The 16,254-nt window shown below is 34.5% G+C and overlaps 2 protein-coding genes across 3 annotated transcripts in view; one reads left to right on the top strand and one right to left on the bottom strand.

Moving 5' to 3' along the window:
* The window catches only part of LOC129275176 (coiled-coil domain-containing protein 93-like), a 25,347-nt gene extending 21,110 nt beyond the window's left edge, over positions 1 to 4,237 (top strand). Inside the window, exons 17-18 of one of the 2 annotated variants that reach the window (XR_010295390.1) lie at positions 368 to 1,489; positions 1,908 to 2,012. Coding sequence is in view for 1 of the 2 variants with exons in the window: in XM_064108113.1 (XP_063964183.1) it covers positions 368 to 418 (51 nt within the window). In the remaining variant the exon portion in view is untranslated. Of the gene's footprint in view, positions 1 to 367 lie in introns of both variants that reach the window. The other variant, XM_064108113.1, reaches the window with a different exon arrangement.
* On the bottom strand, positions 3,926 to 16,254 carry LOC129274217 (2-hydroxyacyl-CoA lyase 1-like). Its single transcript, XM_064108294.1, has 9 exons — positions 16,166 to 16,254; positions 13,462 to 13,567; positions 12,419 to 12,508; positions 11,797 to 11,964; positions 10,710 to 10,810; positions 9,606 to 9,764; positions 8,572 to 8,676; positions 8,043 to 8,232; positions 3,926 to 6,862 (listed from the first exon to the last, which is right to left on the bottom strand). The coding sequence occupies exons 1-9, from the start codon at positions 16,252 to 16,254 to the stop codon at positions 6,827 to 6,829; spliced, it is 1,044 nt and encodes a 347-aa protein (XP_063964364.1). The 3' UTR covers positions 3,926 to 6,826.

Below are 16,254 nucleotides of genomic sequence, written 5' to 3'. Positions count from 1 at the left end.
TTTGCTAGTAGTGATTATTTTTATGACACAAGTAGTGAATTTTCCTATTCATTCACTGGTACAAAATTTTGCAATAACCAAAAGACATAGTTACATTTTTCTTTAAGATCTCATACCATTGTACTCAAACCTATTTGCTATTTGAAATCCATTGACCAGGAAGTTCTTTATTAAGTTAAGCATGGCCCAAGGAATGATTGAAATTAAGTAGCTTGAATAAGCTCATCCTATTCAAAGGGTGACTATATGTTCAGGGTTAATTGTTTGAGAAAGTATTATACTTTAATTAGGAATGATCATTGATCGTTATTAGAGCCTGGACGTTTTTACCCTCTAACTTATTCTTTGTCTTTCATTGTTCCAACAGGAATGCCGAAAGAATGAAATCCTACTGTCCAAACTTCAAGCGGCAAATTGAGCAAAATGACGTCATCAACAAACTTCCAGCTCAGCAGTGTTATTGCCAAAGCCTCTGTAGCTTATCAGTACAATGGACAAGAGACATCCAAGGAAATATCCTATTTAGAAATACCTTTGTTTGGCAATTGCCCTCTCTTCCCCTACAGGTTTCAAAAGGTTTTAGATCAGGTTTCTCTTGATCTACAAGCAGTTGGTATACTTTTTAGATAGTCTAATACCACTTGGGCTAAACCAGTTTGGTCTGCTATCAATCTGGTCTAATGTTGGTCTATTTCTCAGATAGTCTACTACCCACATGGGCTACACCAGTTGATCTACCCACTAATTTAGTCTAATGCCCTGTTGGTCTTATTTCCAGATCATCCACTCATCTTTACTTTGTAAAAAGAAAATTTGGTTGATAAACTGTTCATCTAACCATGTAGACTGAGTGGCATTAGACCAAGTGGATATTAGACCAAATGGGTATAGGCTTAATGAAAATTATTTTAAATGGTAAATGGGCTTAATCAGGCCAAATGGTTAGTAGACAAACAAGGATTAGACCATGTGGGACTATAAGTAGACAAAGTGCATGTAAACCAATCAGCAATTTACTTTTTGAAACACCATAGGATAGTTACATAGTAAATTCAAATAGTCATTTTTTTAATGTTTAAACAAGATGTGCTTTTAACTAGTAATGTTGATCTATGCAACTCAACATCTAAACAGTATGAGGGGTACTCTATGTCACCTCTTTCAGACGAGTGAAATGTGGCATACTTATTAGTGCTTGTCTGAATTTGGCTAGACATAAGGGTTTATTGGGAAACAGTAGAAATTAGGATATAGATTGGGTTAGGTTTCTTCTACCTGTATGGCATGAATTGCAGATTTTCTATCATGGCAGTCATTGCTGTCGCCAATTTCCATGGATCAAAATGGTTTACAAGGGTCCTGTTTTTCTTAAAGTTAAAACTATTGTAACTTTGCCATTATGGCTATTACCATGGTAACAGGGCACACAATCAAGGTATCCATGGTAATTACAATAGTGGCAAATGTACAATCAATTTAAATTACAATTGTCTTTATGAAACGGGCCACAGGAAAGTCTCTGCGTTAATCCAATGTACTTGTACACCATATTTCTCTCTGAGTGATATAATAATATGTTCCATTTGTATAGTACAGCTACTATAATTATACTCTACTGCGCCTTGTTCTTCCCTGCACTAGGGATTTATCATTCAGTTAAATATATTTCATTTATTTATTCAATTCTCTCTAATGGGGCATGCTAGGTAGCAATGGTTGACTCACAAGGAAGAGTAGATCTCTCATGATGAATGAATGTTGGCAACGCATGTTTTATGAAGTGCATGAATTGGTGATTAATACTTGAGCTTTTCTCCTATTTCTTTCATTAACTGGTGAAAATATTAGTATACAATCTGAATTCAGACATTTTCACTTCCACTTATATCCCATTCTCAGGCTGATAGAATTCCTTTTGTTTTGTTTCTTGATAGGATCAGGGAAAATTCATCATAGGTTTCTATTGTTAGTATTTGGTAATAAGTTCTGTGAATTTGGACCCAAAGGTTTTTATATTCTTTATATAATAAACATAAATTGGGAGTTATATACATCACAAACAAACATACAAACTTTTACTGCTTTTCCAACCAAACCAACACATCTAAATATCTAGCATACTAATGGTGGAAAATTGACCAAAAAGAACAGATAAAATGCACAAAAATCCAAATTATTTGAGATGATTTCATTTTATTGAAAACATTAGCAAAATAGAATTTGAATGGATGGTAATAATTTCAACATCAGAAAGAATGTACATTGACAAAGATAGTACTCCTCATGATAGGCTTGACCTCCAATTTCATTAATGAAATTGATGAAAATATTTAAAATGATATAAATTACATCGAGCCATCTGTCTAGATATAACCTAGAGAGAGGTGTAATATTAAATATTAGTAGTTAGACTGCCATTTCCACCACCTAGTGCATCAAAGGAATTCATCTCACTGGGCTCTTGTTCACCAGTGTAAAGGCGACCGCACACCTTACGATTGGTCTGCGACCCGATTTCAGAATAAAATGTAGTAGAATTTGATGCTAATATTGAGACTTGGAATATCTTACTGTGTAATGTTCTAAATCATCGTACGGATACCTATGTACAAATCTGTGACTATGCTATCGTCCTTCTAATAGAATAAAAGCGAATTTAATATCTAGTCGCAGTGGCGTACCGTGGGTCATGGCATTGGGGGGGCACCAGCAAAAATGTTGAGTCACTTAGAGAGCGCGCGAAGCGCGCTCATTTGCCAGGTATACTGACCTAATAGAGACATTTTAAGGACAGTGCCATTAAACGGATATGTATCTCACTTATCAAATAATACGAGCGCGAAGCGCGAGCTGAAAATTTTTGATATTCAGACGTAAGAAAGGATATAAGCAAAGTTTTGTAATCATGATACGTACCTCTCTCAGAAAACAAACAATGCAAGCGCGAGCTGAATTTTTTTGTATATATTGACCCGAAAAGGGGACATTTTAAGGACTGTTTTAGGGAATTCATGAAGTGCATACATATCTAACCATAGTCATCTATTGCGAGCGCCATGCAAGCGCTTGCTGATTTTGTTAGAATTAGACTTAACCCATGAAACATCTTTGTAGTTATTGTAATCATGAATATGATACATATCTGACTAATCAAATATTGCAAGCGCGAAGCGCGAGCTGAAAATTTTTGAAATTCAGACCTGAAGAGGGGCATTCTAAGGCTTGTTTGTAGGAATTCACAAAGAACATACAAATTTCACTAACCAAATGATGCGAGCGCGAAGCGCGAGCTTAAATTTTTTTATATGAAGAGCAGACACCTCGCCAGTCCACAAATGCTAACGCAATCACGGACAGGAAATGTTTGATATTCAGACCTTAAAAGGGGGCAATCATGAAAAAGTCATTAAAAAAGCATATGTCACTACATAATTTCTTCTTGCCCACTACGTTTCTCTTTCTTTCTCCTTCTTTTTCTCCTCCCCCCGCCCTTTTTTTTTTTTTTTTTGCCAGCCGATTGGGGGGGCACGTGCCCCCCCATGCCCCCCCGTAGTTACGCCACTGTCTAGTCATAATGACGTCATAGCAATCGTACGATTGGCTACGATTTGAAACTAATTTGACCTTTACTCCAAAATAAAAGCTTGCAATCTTTCAAAATGGTTATATTAGTATTCTTTCAATTAATTTTAACCTCAAATAAAATGATATGTTCCATTCACATTTTCAGAAAATGAGCAAAACGCGATATGTTCCAAAATCGGATCGCGAACAGTCGTTAAGGTGTGCGGTGGCCTTAAAGCATCTAGGACTCTGTATCTATGTTATCTCTGTTTAGGTGCATCCTCTCTCTTCGTGAATCCTACCTGTACCAGGATGTGTGATAGGGGGATTGTACCTCTGAATGAAGTATGAACATCCTAACTACATGATCTTCCTGAAATGATTTTTGAAAAGCTTTCAAATGTTCATCGTTAAGTAGTTCATGGATTGAAGTCAAAATGGAGAAATATAGTGGTTGGCTGTACATAAAGTTTTATTGAATTGCCCCTGTACGGAATTAGAGGATTGAAGAGGAATAGTTACCGGTACCCACCTGAGAGTAGAGTACCTATACAATTTTCTGGTTTGAGGGAGAGAAGTAAAGATAATAAAAATGTATATGTATGCACAATAATTGAACAAGTTAAAAAGAACATTCCATTTCTTACTGAAAGTATTTATACATGCTTATTTGCAAATTATTACTCAGTTTCACATATATTTGCTCGTACCTTATTATGCCTTTCAGAATTCCTTAGAGCAGTTCATATAATCACAGATTTAATGTTAGTTTTGCATATAGGGCCAAGATGAGATGAGATACAAGGCATACCTGAAATAGTGCATTATTTACATCTCTAAAAAATGAGTGATAACAATTTACATCATTAAAACATTGATGATAACATTTTTAAAATATAATTTTAATGAGGTAGAAAATGGAATATAAAATTAATTTGTTGACCGGTAATTTGTTAATTACCATTCATTCTTAGAGAATATTTTCTCCTTTGAATCACATCAGAGTAGTGTTGGAGTTCGCGACAGTCTCAGACAGCACCAGGTTTTGATAGGGGGATAGGGTAAGACTACCTAATAATGGGACGTCATATTTTTTTATCAGTCAAATAACTGGGAATATAAAGTTACATGTTAAACACATCTCATCTTTATACTTTTCTTCCCTTTTCTTCTGGTATTTTTTTTTTCTACTTGACAATCGGGGTTCCTTTGCCCCCGCTGTCAGACACATGATCTGTGAGTCAGAGACACTTATATCCAGAATCGGAAGAGACTGAGACAAGATACACAATCACTGACTCAAGACACACACTTATTAAAAGAAGGTCCAAGCAGTATGGACTAAAATCTGTCAATGTTCTAGTCCTAGATTAAACCTGTCACAAATATACAATGTATATATTTACAAGGTCAACATTCTATTCAGGGGGGGGGGGAGGGTAATTTTTTTGACAATTTGATGTTTTATATTCCTGATGCAGTGTTCATTTATTCTGCTTTTAAAGTTAGCATAATATACCCATTACATGCAATTTTGAAATCAAGAGGATGGGTTTGATGAAGTCTTGAAGTTATAAATGACTGGAACCCAAAGTTTGCTTTTGATATCTTAGAAAAAAAGAGATATTGTTGCCAGTTTCAATCATTTTTATCATCGTTTGTAACTGTATGAACAGTTTTATGAAACACTCCACTAGGTGTTCTCTAAAGTATTCTTTTGTTATCTTAAAAACAAAGATGAGACACTCACCTAGGTACATAGTACATGCAGTAATGTCAATCTTCTTCATTTCATTATTTATTATAATAACAGATAATGCGTATCCTTGACATCTTGCTACTATATAACATTATATTTTACTGTACTGATCCACATTTATAGCATGAAAAGTTACTACATTCTTAAAACCAGCTTTAATTTCTGTCAATCCTAAGCATCTTGCATGTAATTATGTGAATTAAATCATGACCTATATTCTACATTGATTATTGATGTCTTGATTGAAAGTGTCATACACACAACAATCATTGGAAATGTATTTTTTATATCCATGTTATGTAATAAAAGAGTTTATAATTATTTCAAATAATATACATGTAAAGGCAAGTTTTTTTTTGTACCTAGCTTATTGTGAGAGAGCTGACTTCTGCAAGCACGAAACCTTAAAAATCATATAAGTTACCCTAATTTAAATGATATAATTATAACTACGATCTTGTACAAACCCTGTTACAAACTCTCAAGTCAGTTTTGAATCTTGAAACTCATTGTCATTAATTAATAGCTTGGGAATTACATTATGCATTTCACAATTTACAAAAATATATATTTTGCATTCACAAGAATATTATTTGAAGCAAAGATTATTACCATACACTGTCACAAATAAGAATACAATGCTTTGAAAATTATTGCACAATTAGTGGGATACAAATCAATGGTGACATTAAAAATCATGGCAGTAATGCAACTGACATCACATTGGCAATAGTGTTAGTAAGCAATATCTTGGAAGACGATGTGGATTGCTGGTCCAGGCCACTGGTTGGTCTATAAGCAGATGGTCTAATTCTAAGATTATAATTCATGGCTAAACCAACTTACAATGTCGTCTTTGATCTTCTTGGTCCAACTACCACTATCATTTACTCTATGAAATCCAACATTGTCTACTTATTATTCTGCACTTAATCAAATAAAAATTTGGTTCATAAACACTTATCCAAATCATATAGACTAAGTGATGTTGGACCAAATATTAGGCAAGATGAGTATAGCAGACCTGCCAACCAGTACGTTTTTGTTTTAAAAAAATCTTAATTTATTGAGAAAAATCATCTCTATATGTCTCTATTTCATAAAACTTACACAAATATGGTTATTAGATCAATTTAATTTCAGGTAACTTGTCTTTTTTTCAATCATTTAGTTAAAACCAGGGTGAGATATACACATGTTTGAATGTGTTTTTTTTCATCTGCAAGAGCAGTGCGCATTTTAGCTTGCATGCAGCTTGAGCGCCGCAATGAGCGAGTGCACCACGCATTTTATTATGAAATACACTTTTTTGGGGAAAAATACACTTTTTTAATCACAGAATACAATTTTTCATTCCCAGAGATTGGCAGGTCTGGTATAGCATAATAAGACAAATGGTAATTAGACCAAATGTTAATTTGACGAACTAGAATTAGACCATGAATGATGAGACCAAGCCGGTATAGACCAAGTGGCAATTTACCCTTTCCACATTGAAGTGAGTTACAGCTTACTAGACCTTGTTAACCAATCAAAGTCCTGCAAATTGAACAGAAATTAATTAATTATTATTAAACAAAACAAATTAATTATTATTAAACAAAACAAATTCCATGCCATGAAATACAAAAGAAGTAGCAACATCATCTGGTTCCCCCATTGCACAATACATACGCTGTGCACACAACCCATTTGTGAAATAAGCTAAACTTCAAAACATCCTCACACTATATTTGCTTTTACCATGGACCTATGAAAAGATGGACGATTAACGCGAGCATTTCTTTGACCCAATGATAGTCACCGTCACCTGGTTATGCGCATCTTGATGAGAACATACAGGTGTTGTAACAATAGCAATTACCATGACTACCAAGGGTATCTGATCACTCAAAGACGGAACAGTTTCCCGGTCTTGACTTTTGTTGGCTGATCCCCTGTTTCAGTATGTGCCTTTCAGTCAATTTGCTTCATATATGGATCAGCAAACTTGAGAAGCAGACGATTTTTATGATATAAAATATGATATTATTCGATCCGCTAACTACCGCTCACACATAAGGACCTCAATAACATTGAAAGATACACGATCTACACATGTTATGTGCCACGTATATCTGGAATATTATGGAGAAACTTGGGAAAATTGAATTTTAAATGGTAAACAATCAATCACAATATTGCCTCTATATTAAAATATGCAGACATTTCCCCAAATAAAACACATGGAACTAAGATTAACAAAGGTAAACAAAAACTGCACATCGATTATCCATTATTTCATTGATTTTCTATCAACTGCGCATATAATTTGTGAAATATAAATGTCCAATAACGAACTAATTCAGTCCCTTCTCACGGTGACGATCATAGGACCAAAGAAGACTAGTATGAAGAGAATGTTATTCAGATGACAATTACCGTCACCTGTTAGTGAATTCATTATCTAAGCGATGAATGTCCATCTCTTCATAGGTCCATGCTTTTACAGATTCTTATTAAACTTTCAGCATTATGCTTATTTGATTTTACTTGATTCACTGAAATCTGCTTGTTGTCCGTTAGGACTTGGATAGCGATAAATGGATGTTTCCATGAGCTACCCTTTTAAAATATATCATTAAGATAAATTATATGATTCACTATACATAGATGAATTTTACTATCCTTTGTCCCTTTCCATATACATGTACCCCTGCATTAATCAACTTGACATTACCTGTTGTTTTCTCTGAGCCTGTGGACTGACCATTACATTTATGAGGACAGGTTTCTTGGCATGATCCGTCAGACTGAGATGGAGTGCCTTCTCCAGCTCAGTGGGCGTGGTCACGTGGAAGCCGACGCCCCCAAATGCTGTCATCACCTGATCGTAACGTGCATCGGGCATGAGTGCAGTTGGCATGAGCCTATTGGAATCAGTAAAACAAGGATATATTTATCCTGATACATTTATCCTCAACCACGTAATATTAAAGCCCAAGCTATGAATAAACTAATACACCATATGAAATATATGCAATGAAATACATGTAATGATTGAATACACGAAAAATGAATTATCAATCAATTACAAAATTAAAATAACATTCAAAACAAATTCATTAAAAAAAAAAAAAAAATTTTCTCAAAACATTGCAAGAATTGTCTCCTGTGAAATACATGAACATAAATAGATTGCATTCATCGATATATGTTTCATTAAAAAACTCATAGTAATAGACAATCAAAGAGGAATATATATTTACCTGTGAGGGCGCTCTTCAGGTGGAGTGAGCTCCCACATGGACTTCTCCGTTCCAAAGCCGATCCCATTATTGTTGATCACAACAATTAGTATTGGTAGATTGTATCTGTCATTGAAAACAAAGACAAAAATATCACACATTTCTCTGTTGTGTACTTAATGGCGATGAGTTAGACACCTAATCAAGAGTCCTGATTGTTATGCAGGGCCCCGTCTTACAAAGAGTTACGATTGATCCAATCAATCGTAACTCTATGAAAATCCATCAGTGTCATAATTTTTTCTACAGGAAATTTGGGCAATGTCCTTTGTAAGCAAAGAGAAGCACACTGAATTTTCAACAAAACAATGACTGCATGAATATAAATCATAGTTAGAAAATAATTTTAACAAACATGCATAATAAATGTTGATGTTGCTAGCCGTCCATTGTTGTGATTGATCGGATCAATCACAATTCTTTGTAAGACGGGGCCCAGATCACCTGCAAGTATCTTCTCATTACTAATCTTCACATTTCATCATCGAATAATCATTGGAATGTTCAATGCCGTAATACCATTGCAGAGGATGCAAAGTAACTTTATAAAAGGATCCTGAGGCAACATGTGTCTTATACTTTTTCCACATTCCCAATTGTGTTTCTGTCTATGACACATGTGATGATTAGTGATAAGAAGACAGTTGCAGGATTTGGTCGCAACTCTGACTATTGGCTTGGTGATGCAACACATCTGGGTTTAATTTGACAAAGAAAATAACTTGGGACTACTTGCACAATATGATAGGCATTCTGTTTTTATTGTAAATTTTTCATTAATGATAACTCCAAAGGAAACACCTATTATATCTGGCTTTTAACACATTTTCTTTATTGTGGTTGCATTTCATTGTTTGTGAGATTATAATGTATCCCTAATTTCTTTATGCTCTCATGGCTCCAGATTTTCAGAGATCCACGTCATCTAAAAACGTTTCAAACTGGAATTAGCAAGTTCACAAGTCAACTGGTTTAATGTGATCAATATCTCTTACCTGCATATAGTTTCCACCTCCATGCCTGAGAACCCAAAGGCGCTATCTCCCTCCAGACAGACGACTCGTTTATCAGGCCATCGATCCCTGGCTAGCAAGGCTGCAGCTATGTTGAATCCCATACCAACACCCATAGTCCCAAAAGTACCAGCATCAAGTCTATACAGAACATAAAATAAAGAGAAGACACTAGATGAAATTGTTTTGTTGACTGTATAACACTGGATGATTTCAAGTCCGGTGTTGGCATCGGTGTTGGAATTTGGATTGCTTCCCCTAGCTCCAAAACTTATTCCGAGATTGTAAAGTGATCCAGATCACATTATTGACATCTCACAAACTAGTGAGCGTCGACTTTTCAGGACCATCTTTATTTTATGTTTGGTGTTATACTCGTGTAAAAATTGACCTAACACCAACACCAATAGGTCAACACTGAAACTTGAAATCACCCATTGTGCAGTTCAACACTTCTCCAGAAATGCAGAAAAAATGGCTATGCCAGTGATAACTGGATAAAGACACTGCAGCTATGATGGATCCCACATCAACACCCACTAGTATCAATTCTATAGTCAGAAAATAAAACAAAGAGAAGAGAGTTATTCGTGTAATAATTTCTATATGCACTGTGCAGATCTTCAGAAATAATATTGTTTGGTAAGCAACATAGTAAGCCACTATTCTGTAGAGAACCTATCAAAAACAATAACAAATATTTTTTTCTTATTTATGATCACTGAAAACTATGCATTGCACTTTGAGACTGTTGAATACGGTCTCATATTCAACGCCAAATTTTGTACAGGAGCCTATGGGATAATCGTCAGATTTCAGTCCTTTTTACGCTCTGATACTGCACGGGCGAATGATGAAGACCAAAATACACGTTTTTAATGCATTGCTAAAACACTTATCCAGATGATAATATACAATATCTCACCTTTTTTTCATTTCTTTCTTTCCCTTTCTCCCTCTCTTCATTTTTCCTTGGTTGAGGAACATTTTTTTTTGGGGGGGGGTTCAGCTAGTGCTCCCAAGCCCCAACTATCACCAGTGATCAAAAGGATCCAAGTGAAACATGAGATTATGAATGTTTCTAACCTGTGTCTAGGAGAATGGTTCAAGAGAATTGTTCTTCCTATGTCCATTGTGTTTGCTCCTTCACTCACAATCAGACTATCCTTGGGTATCATTGCTTGGACCTACACAACCACAATTAACACCATTCAGATAATTCACTAAAATATGATAGTAAAATGTAATTCTGGATTTTAATTTCCATAAAGGATGAAACTATTTCAAAGAGATTGCGAAAAACTGTTTCTAATGGAACAAAAGACTGATGTTTGCTAATACACATTGGGATAACCAAAGAATAACAAATGAGTTAATAATTCCTCAGGTGACATTCCATGTAGTGTACACAGATAAGCATCAAAATTGTCGGCCCAACAATGTTATCTTTTATCTGTTATATTGTGAGGGCACCTAAAAGCAATTCTTTGCAGTGGATCATTGTTTTCACAATATTCATATAAAGTCATGGGAAAATGATAGTTCCTTGTGACTATTCCTCCCACTTAAAAATATTTAATTGTAATTAGTTTTAAAATGCTTCACATTAAGAACCTAACTCTGTTTCATAACACTCGTTATCAATGTTAAAGTACAAACCTCTTTTATAAGCTACTAATTCATAACATTTCACAGGATATGAGAACATGTTATTTGTAGAAGTCTAGGATTTGTAACTGATAACAATTACGTTTTATGAAAAGGTTTAGATATCAATAAGATAAGTTTACCTTATGTGAAATTAGGTGTAAATGTAACCCAATTATATAGTTTTCATCTTCCAAGTCTAAAATCAAATGAAATTATATAACCGCTAGGTCAAACAGATCTCAATGACAAATTCATATTCATAAGTTTATATCAAATGAATAAGATTGCTTTCAGATTTTTTTCATATTAATGGCCTAAAAAAGTTCTAAAACATTCTTCCCAACACATGCCCATTTTGTATGAGAGAACGAACAACTGAATTTTCAATGATACAATAATAATTAATTATACCATCACACACAAAACATATCCCTACTTACCGTTTTGTTTTTTTAATGATGATATTTTATAAAACGAGAATTAATTGAAACAAAAACTTCTTCCTTTAGGGTGCATATATTACCTTTGAGATGGCTGCATAATAGTTCATAGGAACAGACATATCACTGGCCAAGATCTTACTCTTCTCCTCATTATCTTTGACCTTTGACCTCAAGCTCTGCCACCAAGGGGTGTTAGAGGGGTACGGCCATATACCCCTTGCTCTGGAAAGCTTCACACCATCTACAAGCTGAATTGATATGCACATAGGTCTGTTATCTTTGAATGTTCAAATACTAATCATGTATTCTTTATTCCAGGGAAAGGAATTACAACTATACTAATATATAACATTTATGTTGCACTTATATGCTTTTAAGCGCATCCAAATAAAAAAATTGACAGATGAAATATTAGTACATATAGCAAAAGAAAATAAATATAAAATAGTGCATTAAGAGGACTGAAATCATGATTGCCGTTTTCAAGATTTAATGAGAGATACATATCAACAGTTTATTACACTATGCTCTAATACATTGTATTATTTTACTGGAATCATATCAACCTATCACACAAAAATAAGAATGCAATAAAATTCATGAATATTTTACACAATCTTTGAAACAAATTTGAATGTATATTGAATGTGTTTGAAAGTAATTTATCCCCCAAATAAACTCAAAACAATTTAAATACTGTACCTGTTGTGTAACAGCTTGTAAGTCACCAGCTAACCCAATCACATTGTCACTACTAATGTTATTACCTAATTCCTCCTGACAAATATCAACCTGTATAACCAAAGAATACACAAACATGTAAACAATTTACTGAATTGAGTAGTATATGCATGTACCAAGGCTTGACATTAGCAGTGGCCCGGGGCAATGAAATGAGAGTCGGGCCACCAAAATTCTGTAAAAGTCCACACTTGGTGGCCCAGTTGGGTTACCAAAGTTTTAATAATATTGTTTATTGTTTTAGGGCCACCAAATTTACATTGCGGGCCACAAATAATATGAAATTGATGATTTTGGTGGACCAATTGGCCAGTGGGCACCAAGAAAAAAGTTAGTGTGGAGCCTTGGATACCATCTACTCTGTGATTGAAGTTAGGGGTTCAATTCTTGACCAGAGATTTGACAACTTAATGGTCTTGGAAAATAAATTGGAGAGTGTTTGTTCTTCAATATTTGATCAGTAACATGGTACTAGAAATAGGGAAGTGTGAACAATATGTTAGAGATTCAATTCTTGGCCGTGTCATTTGACAATCAAATTGTGAGAATAGAGTTACATGTTCACTGGATAAACTGAGACTATATTAAATCTGCTTTCAAATGTTTCCATGTGAATTATTATTGAAGCATGTCTACTACATTAAAGTCACAGATAGACTTCTGATAGCAAGATATTTTTCTACAAATCACACAATACAACAGTATATTTTTCTATGTAACAATTAACTAGATGGGGGTATTTTTACTCTAAAAAGTAAAAAAAAAATATGCCTGGGTCATCACTAGTTCAAGAATATATCACACATTTAACTTGTCATGTTCAAATGTTAAGTCTTTGGACATTTGAAGCCAAAATCTAATTAGATCTGTCATTCTATGCAAACTGAAGTTGAACCCTCAAATGGTTCTTTAAAAACTTAATGTGAGAACAATAACAACATGGACTGACTGATGGACAACCCCCAAACACAACAGTATTGGCATAATTATTGTTTATTACTCACTTGAATAAACTTTGTTCCTTCTCCATATCTTGGTGGTCTTCCAAAATGAAGGATCCAATTCAGACGAGCTCCTAACAACAGGATCACATCAGCTTGTAAGAGGGCTCTATCAAATATGAACAGAAAATACCAATCAATATTCATTCAAAATATATCTCCATCACTTGGTCAATTAAAATCAGTCTTCATCATAAAGAGATTTTATATAACCTGGTCTAATGGATCAGGAATTGTTTGAAGGAGATTTTTGAAATTTACATAACAATAAATTACATAGCAATTAATAATTCATTAAATACTTTATTGATTAATTAATTCCTTAATTGATTAATTAATTCATTCATTCATTTATACAGCAATGATAAATTTATAACATTTCTTGCATGAAAATTTGATATTGTTGTAGACTTTTTTTTCAAAGATTTAATGATTAAAATATTACTTAATTATTCACTTTTGAAAATATGATAATATAGTAAACCAGGTTATATACATTTTAGAGAGGTAATTGTTTAACTTTAATTTTACTTTATAGATGAAGTGGAAACTGCATTGCAGCTTGCAAAAGACAGGGGTCAAGGGGGAGTTGCCTCAAACAGGTGTGATGCTGGATGGGAAGCCAACCCCACCCCTCATTTCATTAAAGGATCAGGAAAAAAATGAAAAGAAAAAATAGAAAAGAAAAATAAAAACAAAATACAGGGAGAAAAGAAAAGGAAAAATATGGAAAAGAGGAGGTCATGTTATAATTTGTATTTAATGAATATCAAACTCCTATGAGCAGTCTATAGCTGCGTCCCCTATCAAAATACTCTGGCCCTAATTATAATTCTATCAGGTATGGAAATATAAAGATTCCCTTGTATATTTGTATCTTGTCTTATGTTGATTTATTGTTTTACATGTTTTTGTTCTTTTAATTGCATTTACCTTAGATTGCTTTTGCATTTTCTTGTGACATAAGCCCCCCCCCCCCCGGCCATCCCCTCCATCGGCCCACTTGAGAATCCCACCGCTGCCACCAACAACACAGATCTCATGGTTTAATCAGATCACCCTCTCTCTCCCAGCTGGAGCCCGCCGCACACAGCACGATCCGACTACGATGCGATTTTTGAACGAATCGTATATTTCATTAAATATCGAAACTCCAATAGTATAGGTAAAATATTTTAAATTGAACATCGGCAAAATGCTAAGAATATACCAAAACCAGAATCCTTCTCTGTTGCAAGCCCTGTGGTCGGAGTAAACTCCAAATCGCTTTCAATAAGTCCCAAGGGTGAAGGGTCCCAGCCGATGATAACGTCATTATGATTTTGAATTGAATTTGCTTTTATTCCTAACAGGGAAGATGAACAAGTGGAGCGCCTCTGGCAGTCTCGCCTGCATTACGCGATTCAATATAGCAGCAGTGCTGACTTTGAAAATGACTTTAATATTAGAATAATCATTCGCAAGAAACACCATTCATATGATGATAAAATACTGTGTTCATTGACAATAAATGAGATTTGACCTTGATCGTGTGACCAAAGACTTGTGCAAGACGATCAGTGATACCTGATTACCCTTGTGTCCACACTTAATGAACTAGATCCATAAACTTTTAAAGTTATGATGGTAATTCAACAAAATATCCCCCGACACGGCCAAAGTTCATTGACCTTGGTCATGTGACCTGAAACTCGCGAAGGATGTTCACTGATGCTTGATTACTCTTATGTCCAAGTTTCATGAACTAGATCCATATATTTTCAGTTATGATATAAAAAAAAAACTTAACATTAATTGGTTAAGATTTTGTTTGATTCCCCAAACATAATCTAAGTTCATTGACCCTAAATGACCTTTGACCTTGGTCGACATGTGACCTGAAACTCACAAAGGATGTTCAGTGATACTTCATTACTGTTATGTCCAAGTTTTATGAACCAGATCCATTAAATAATTAATGATGGAAATCAACAAATACCCCCAACATGCTATGGCCAAAGTTCATTGACCCTAAATGACATTTGACCTTGGTCATGCGACCTGAAACTCGGGCAGGGTGTTAAGTAATACTTGATTTCATTACATGTCCACGTTCCATGAACTAGGCCCATATACTTTCTATTTTATGATAACATTTCAAAAACTTAATTCGGTTACGATTTTGATGTTGATTTCCAAAACATGGTCTAAGTTCATTGAACCTTGGCCATGTGACATTCAAACTCTGGCAGGATGTTCAGTAATACTTGATAACCATTATTTTATTTTTTAAATTTTAATGACCTAGGCCCCAAAATGCATAAACTTTCTAAGTTATGATTTCAAAAACTTAACCTTCGGTTAAGATTTGATTTTGACGACGCCGCCGCCGCCGTCGGAAAAGAGGCGCCTATATTCTATAGACAAAAAGGTCTGTAAATATTTTGCTTTTGGATTAGAATATCCATATCAATATCTTTTGAAATTTCGTTGGAAATATGACAGCGAATCGTGTATTGTATAAGATTATCGATACAGCTTTTAATTGCAATTTCCTTGGAAATATGATGACATGCAGCGAATCGTGTATTGCGCGCCGGCCTTCCATTTTACTCGTATGAAATTTTCTTATAATAGTTTTCTACACGTAAATCTGTGCAGCTAACAAAAATGAAAAATAAATTTGAAACATCAAATAGAATATAAACATATTTGGGAATGCGCGTACTTCTTTTCCATTTCTTTTCTCTGACTGTACGTCATCTGGCCATTGCAAACAATGCCTGTGGAAGTTGGATTCGTTACTCGCATCTTCAT

The sequence above is a fragment of the Lytechinus pictus genome, chromosome 13, assembly GCF_037042905.1.
Source record: "Lytechinus pictus isolate F3 Inbred chromosome 13, Lp3.0, whole genome shotgun sequence".
In the NCBI taxonomy this organism is placed as follows: domain Eukaryota; kingdom Metazoa; phylum Echinodermata; class Echinoidea; order Temnopleuroida; family Toxopneustidae; genus Lytechinus; species Lytechinus pictus.
Note: the sequence above shows the minus strand (reverse complement) of the source record. Positions and strands in the feature narration are given on the sequence as shown.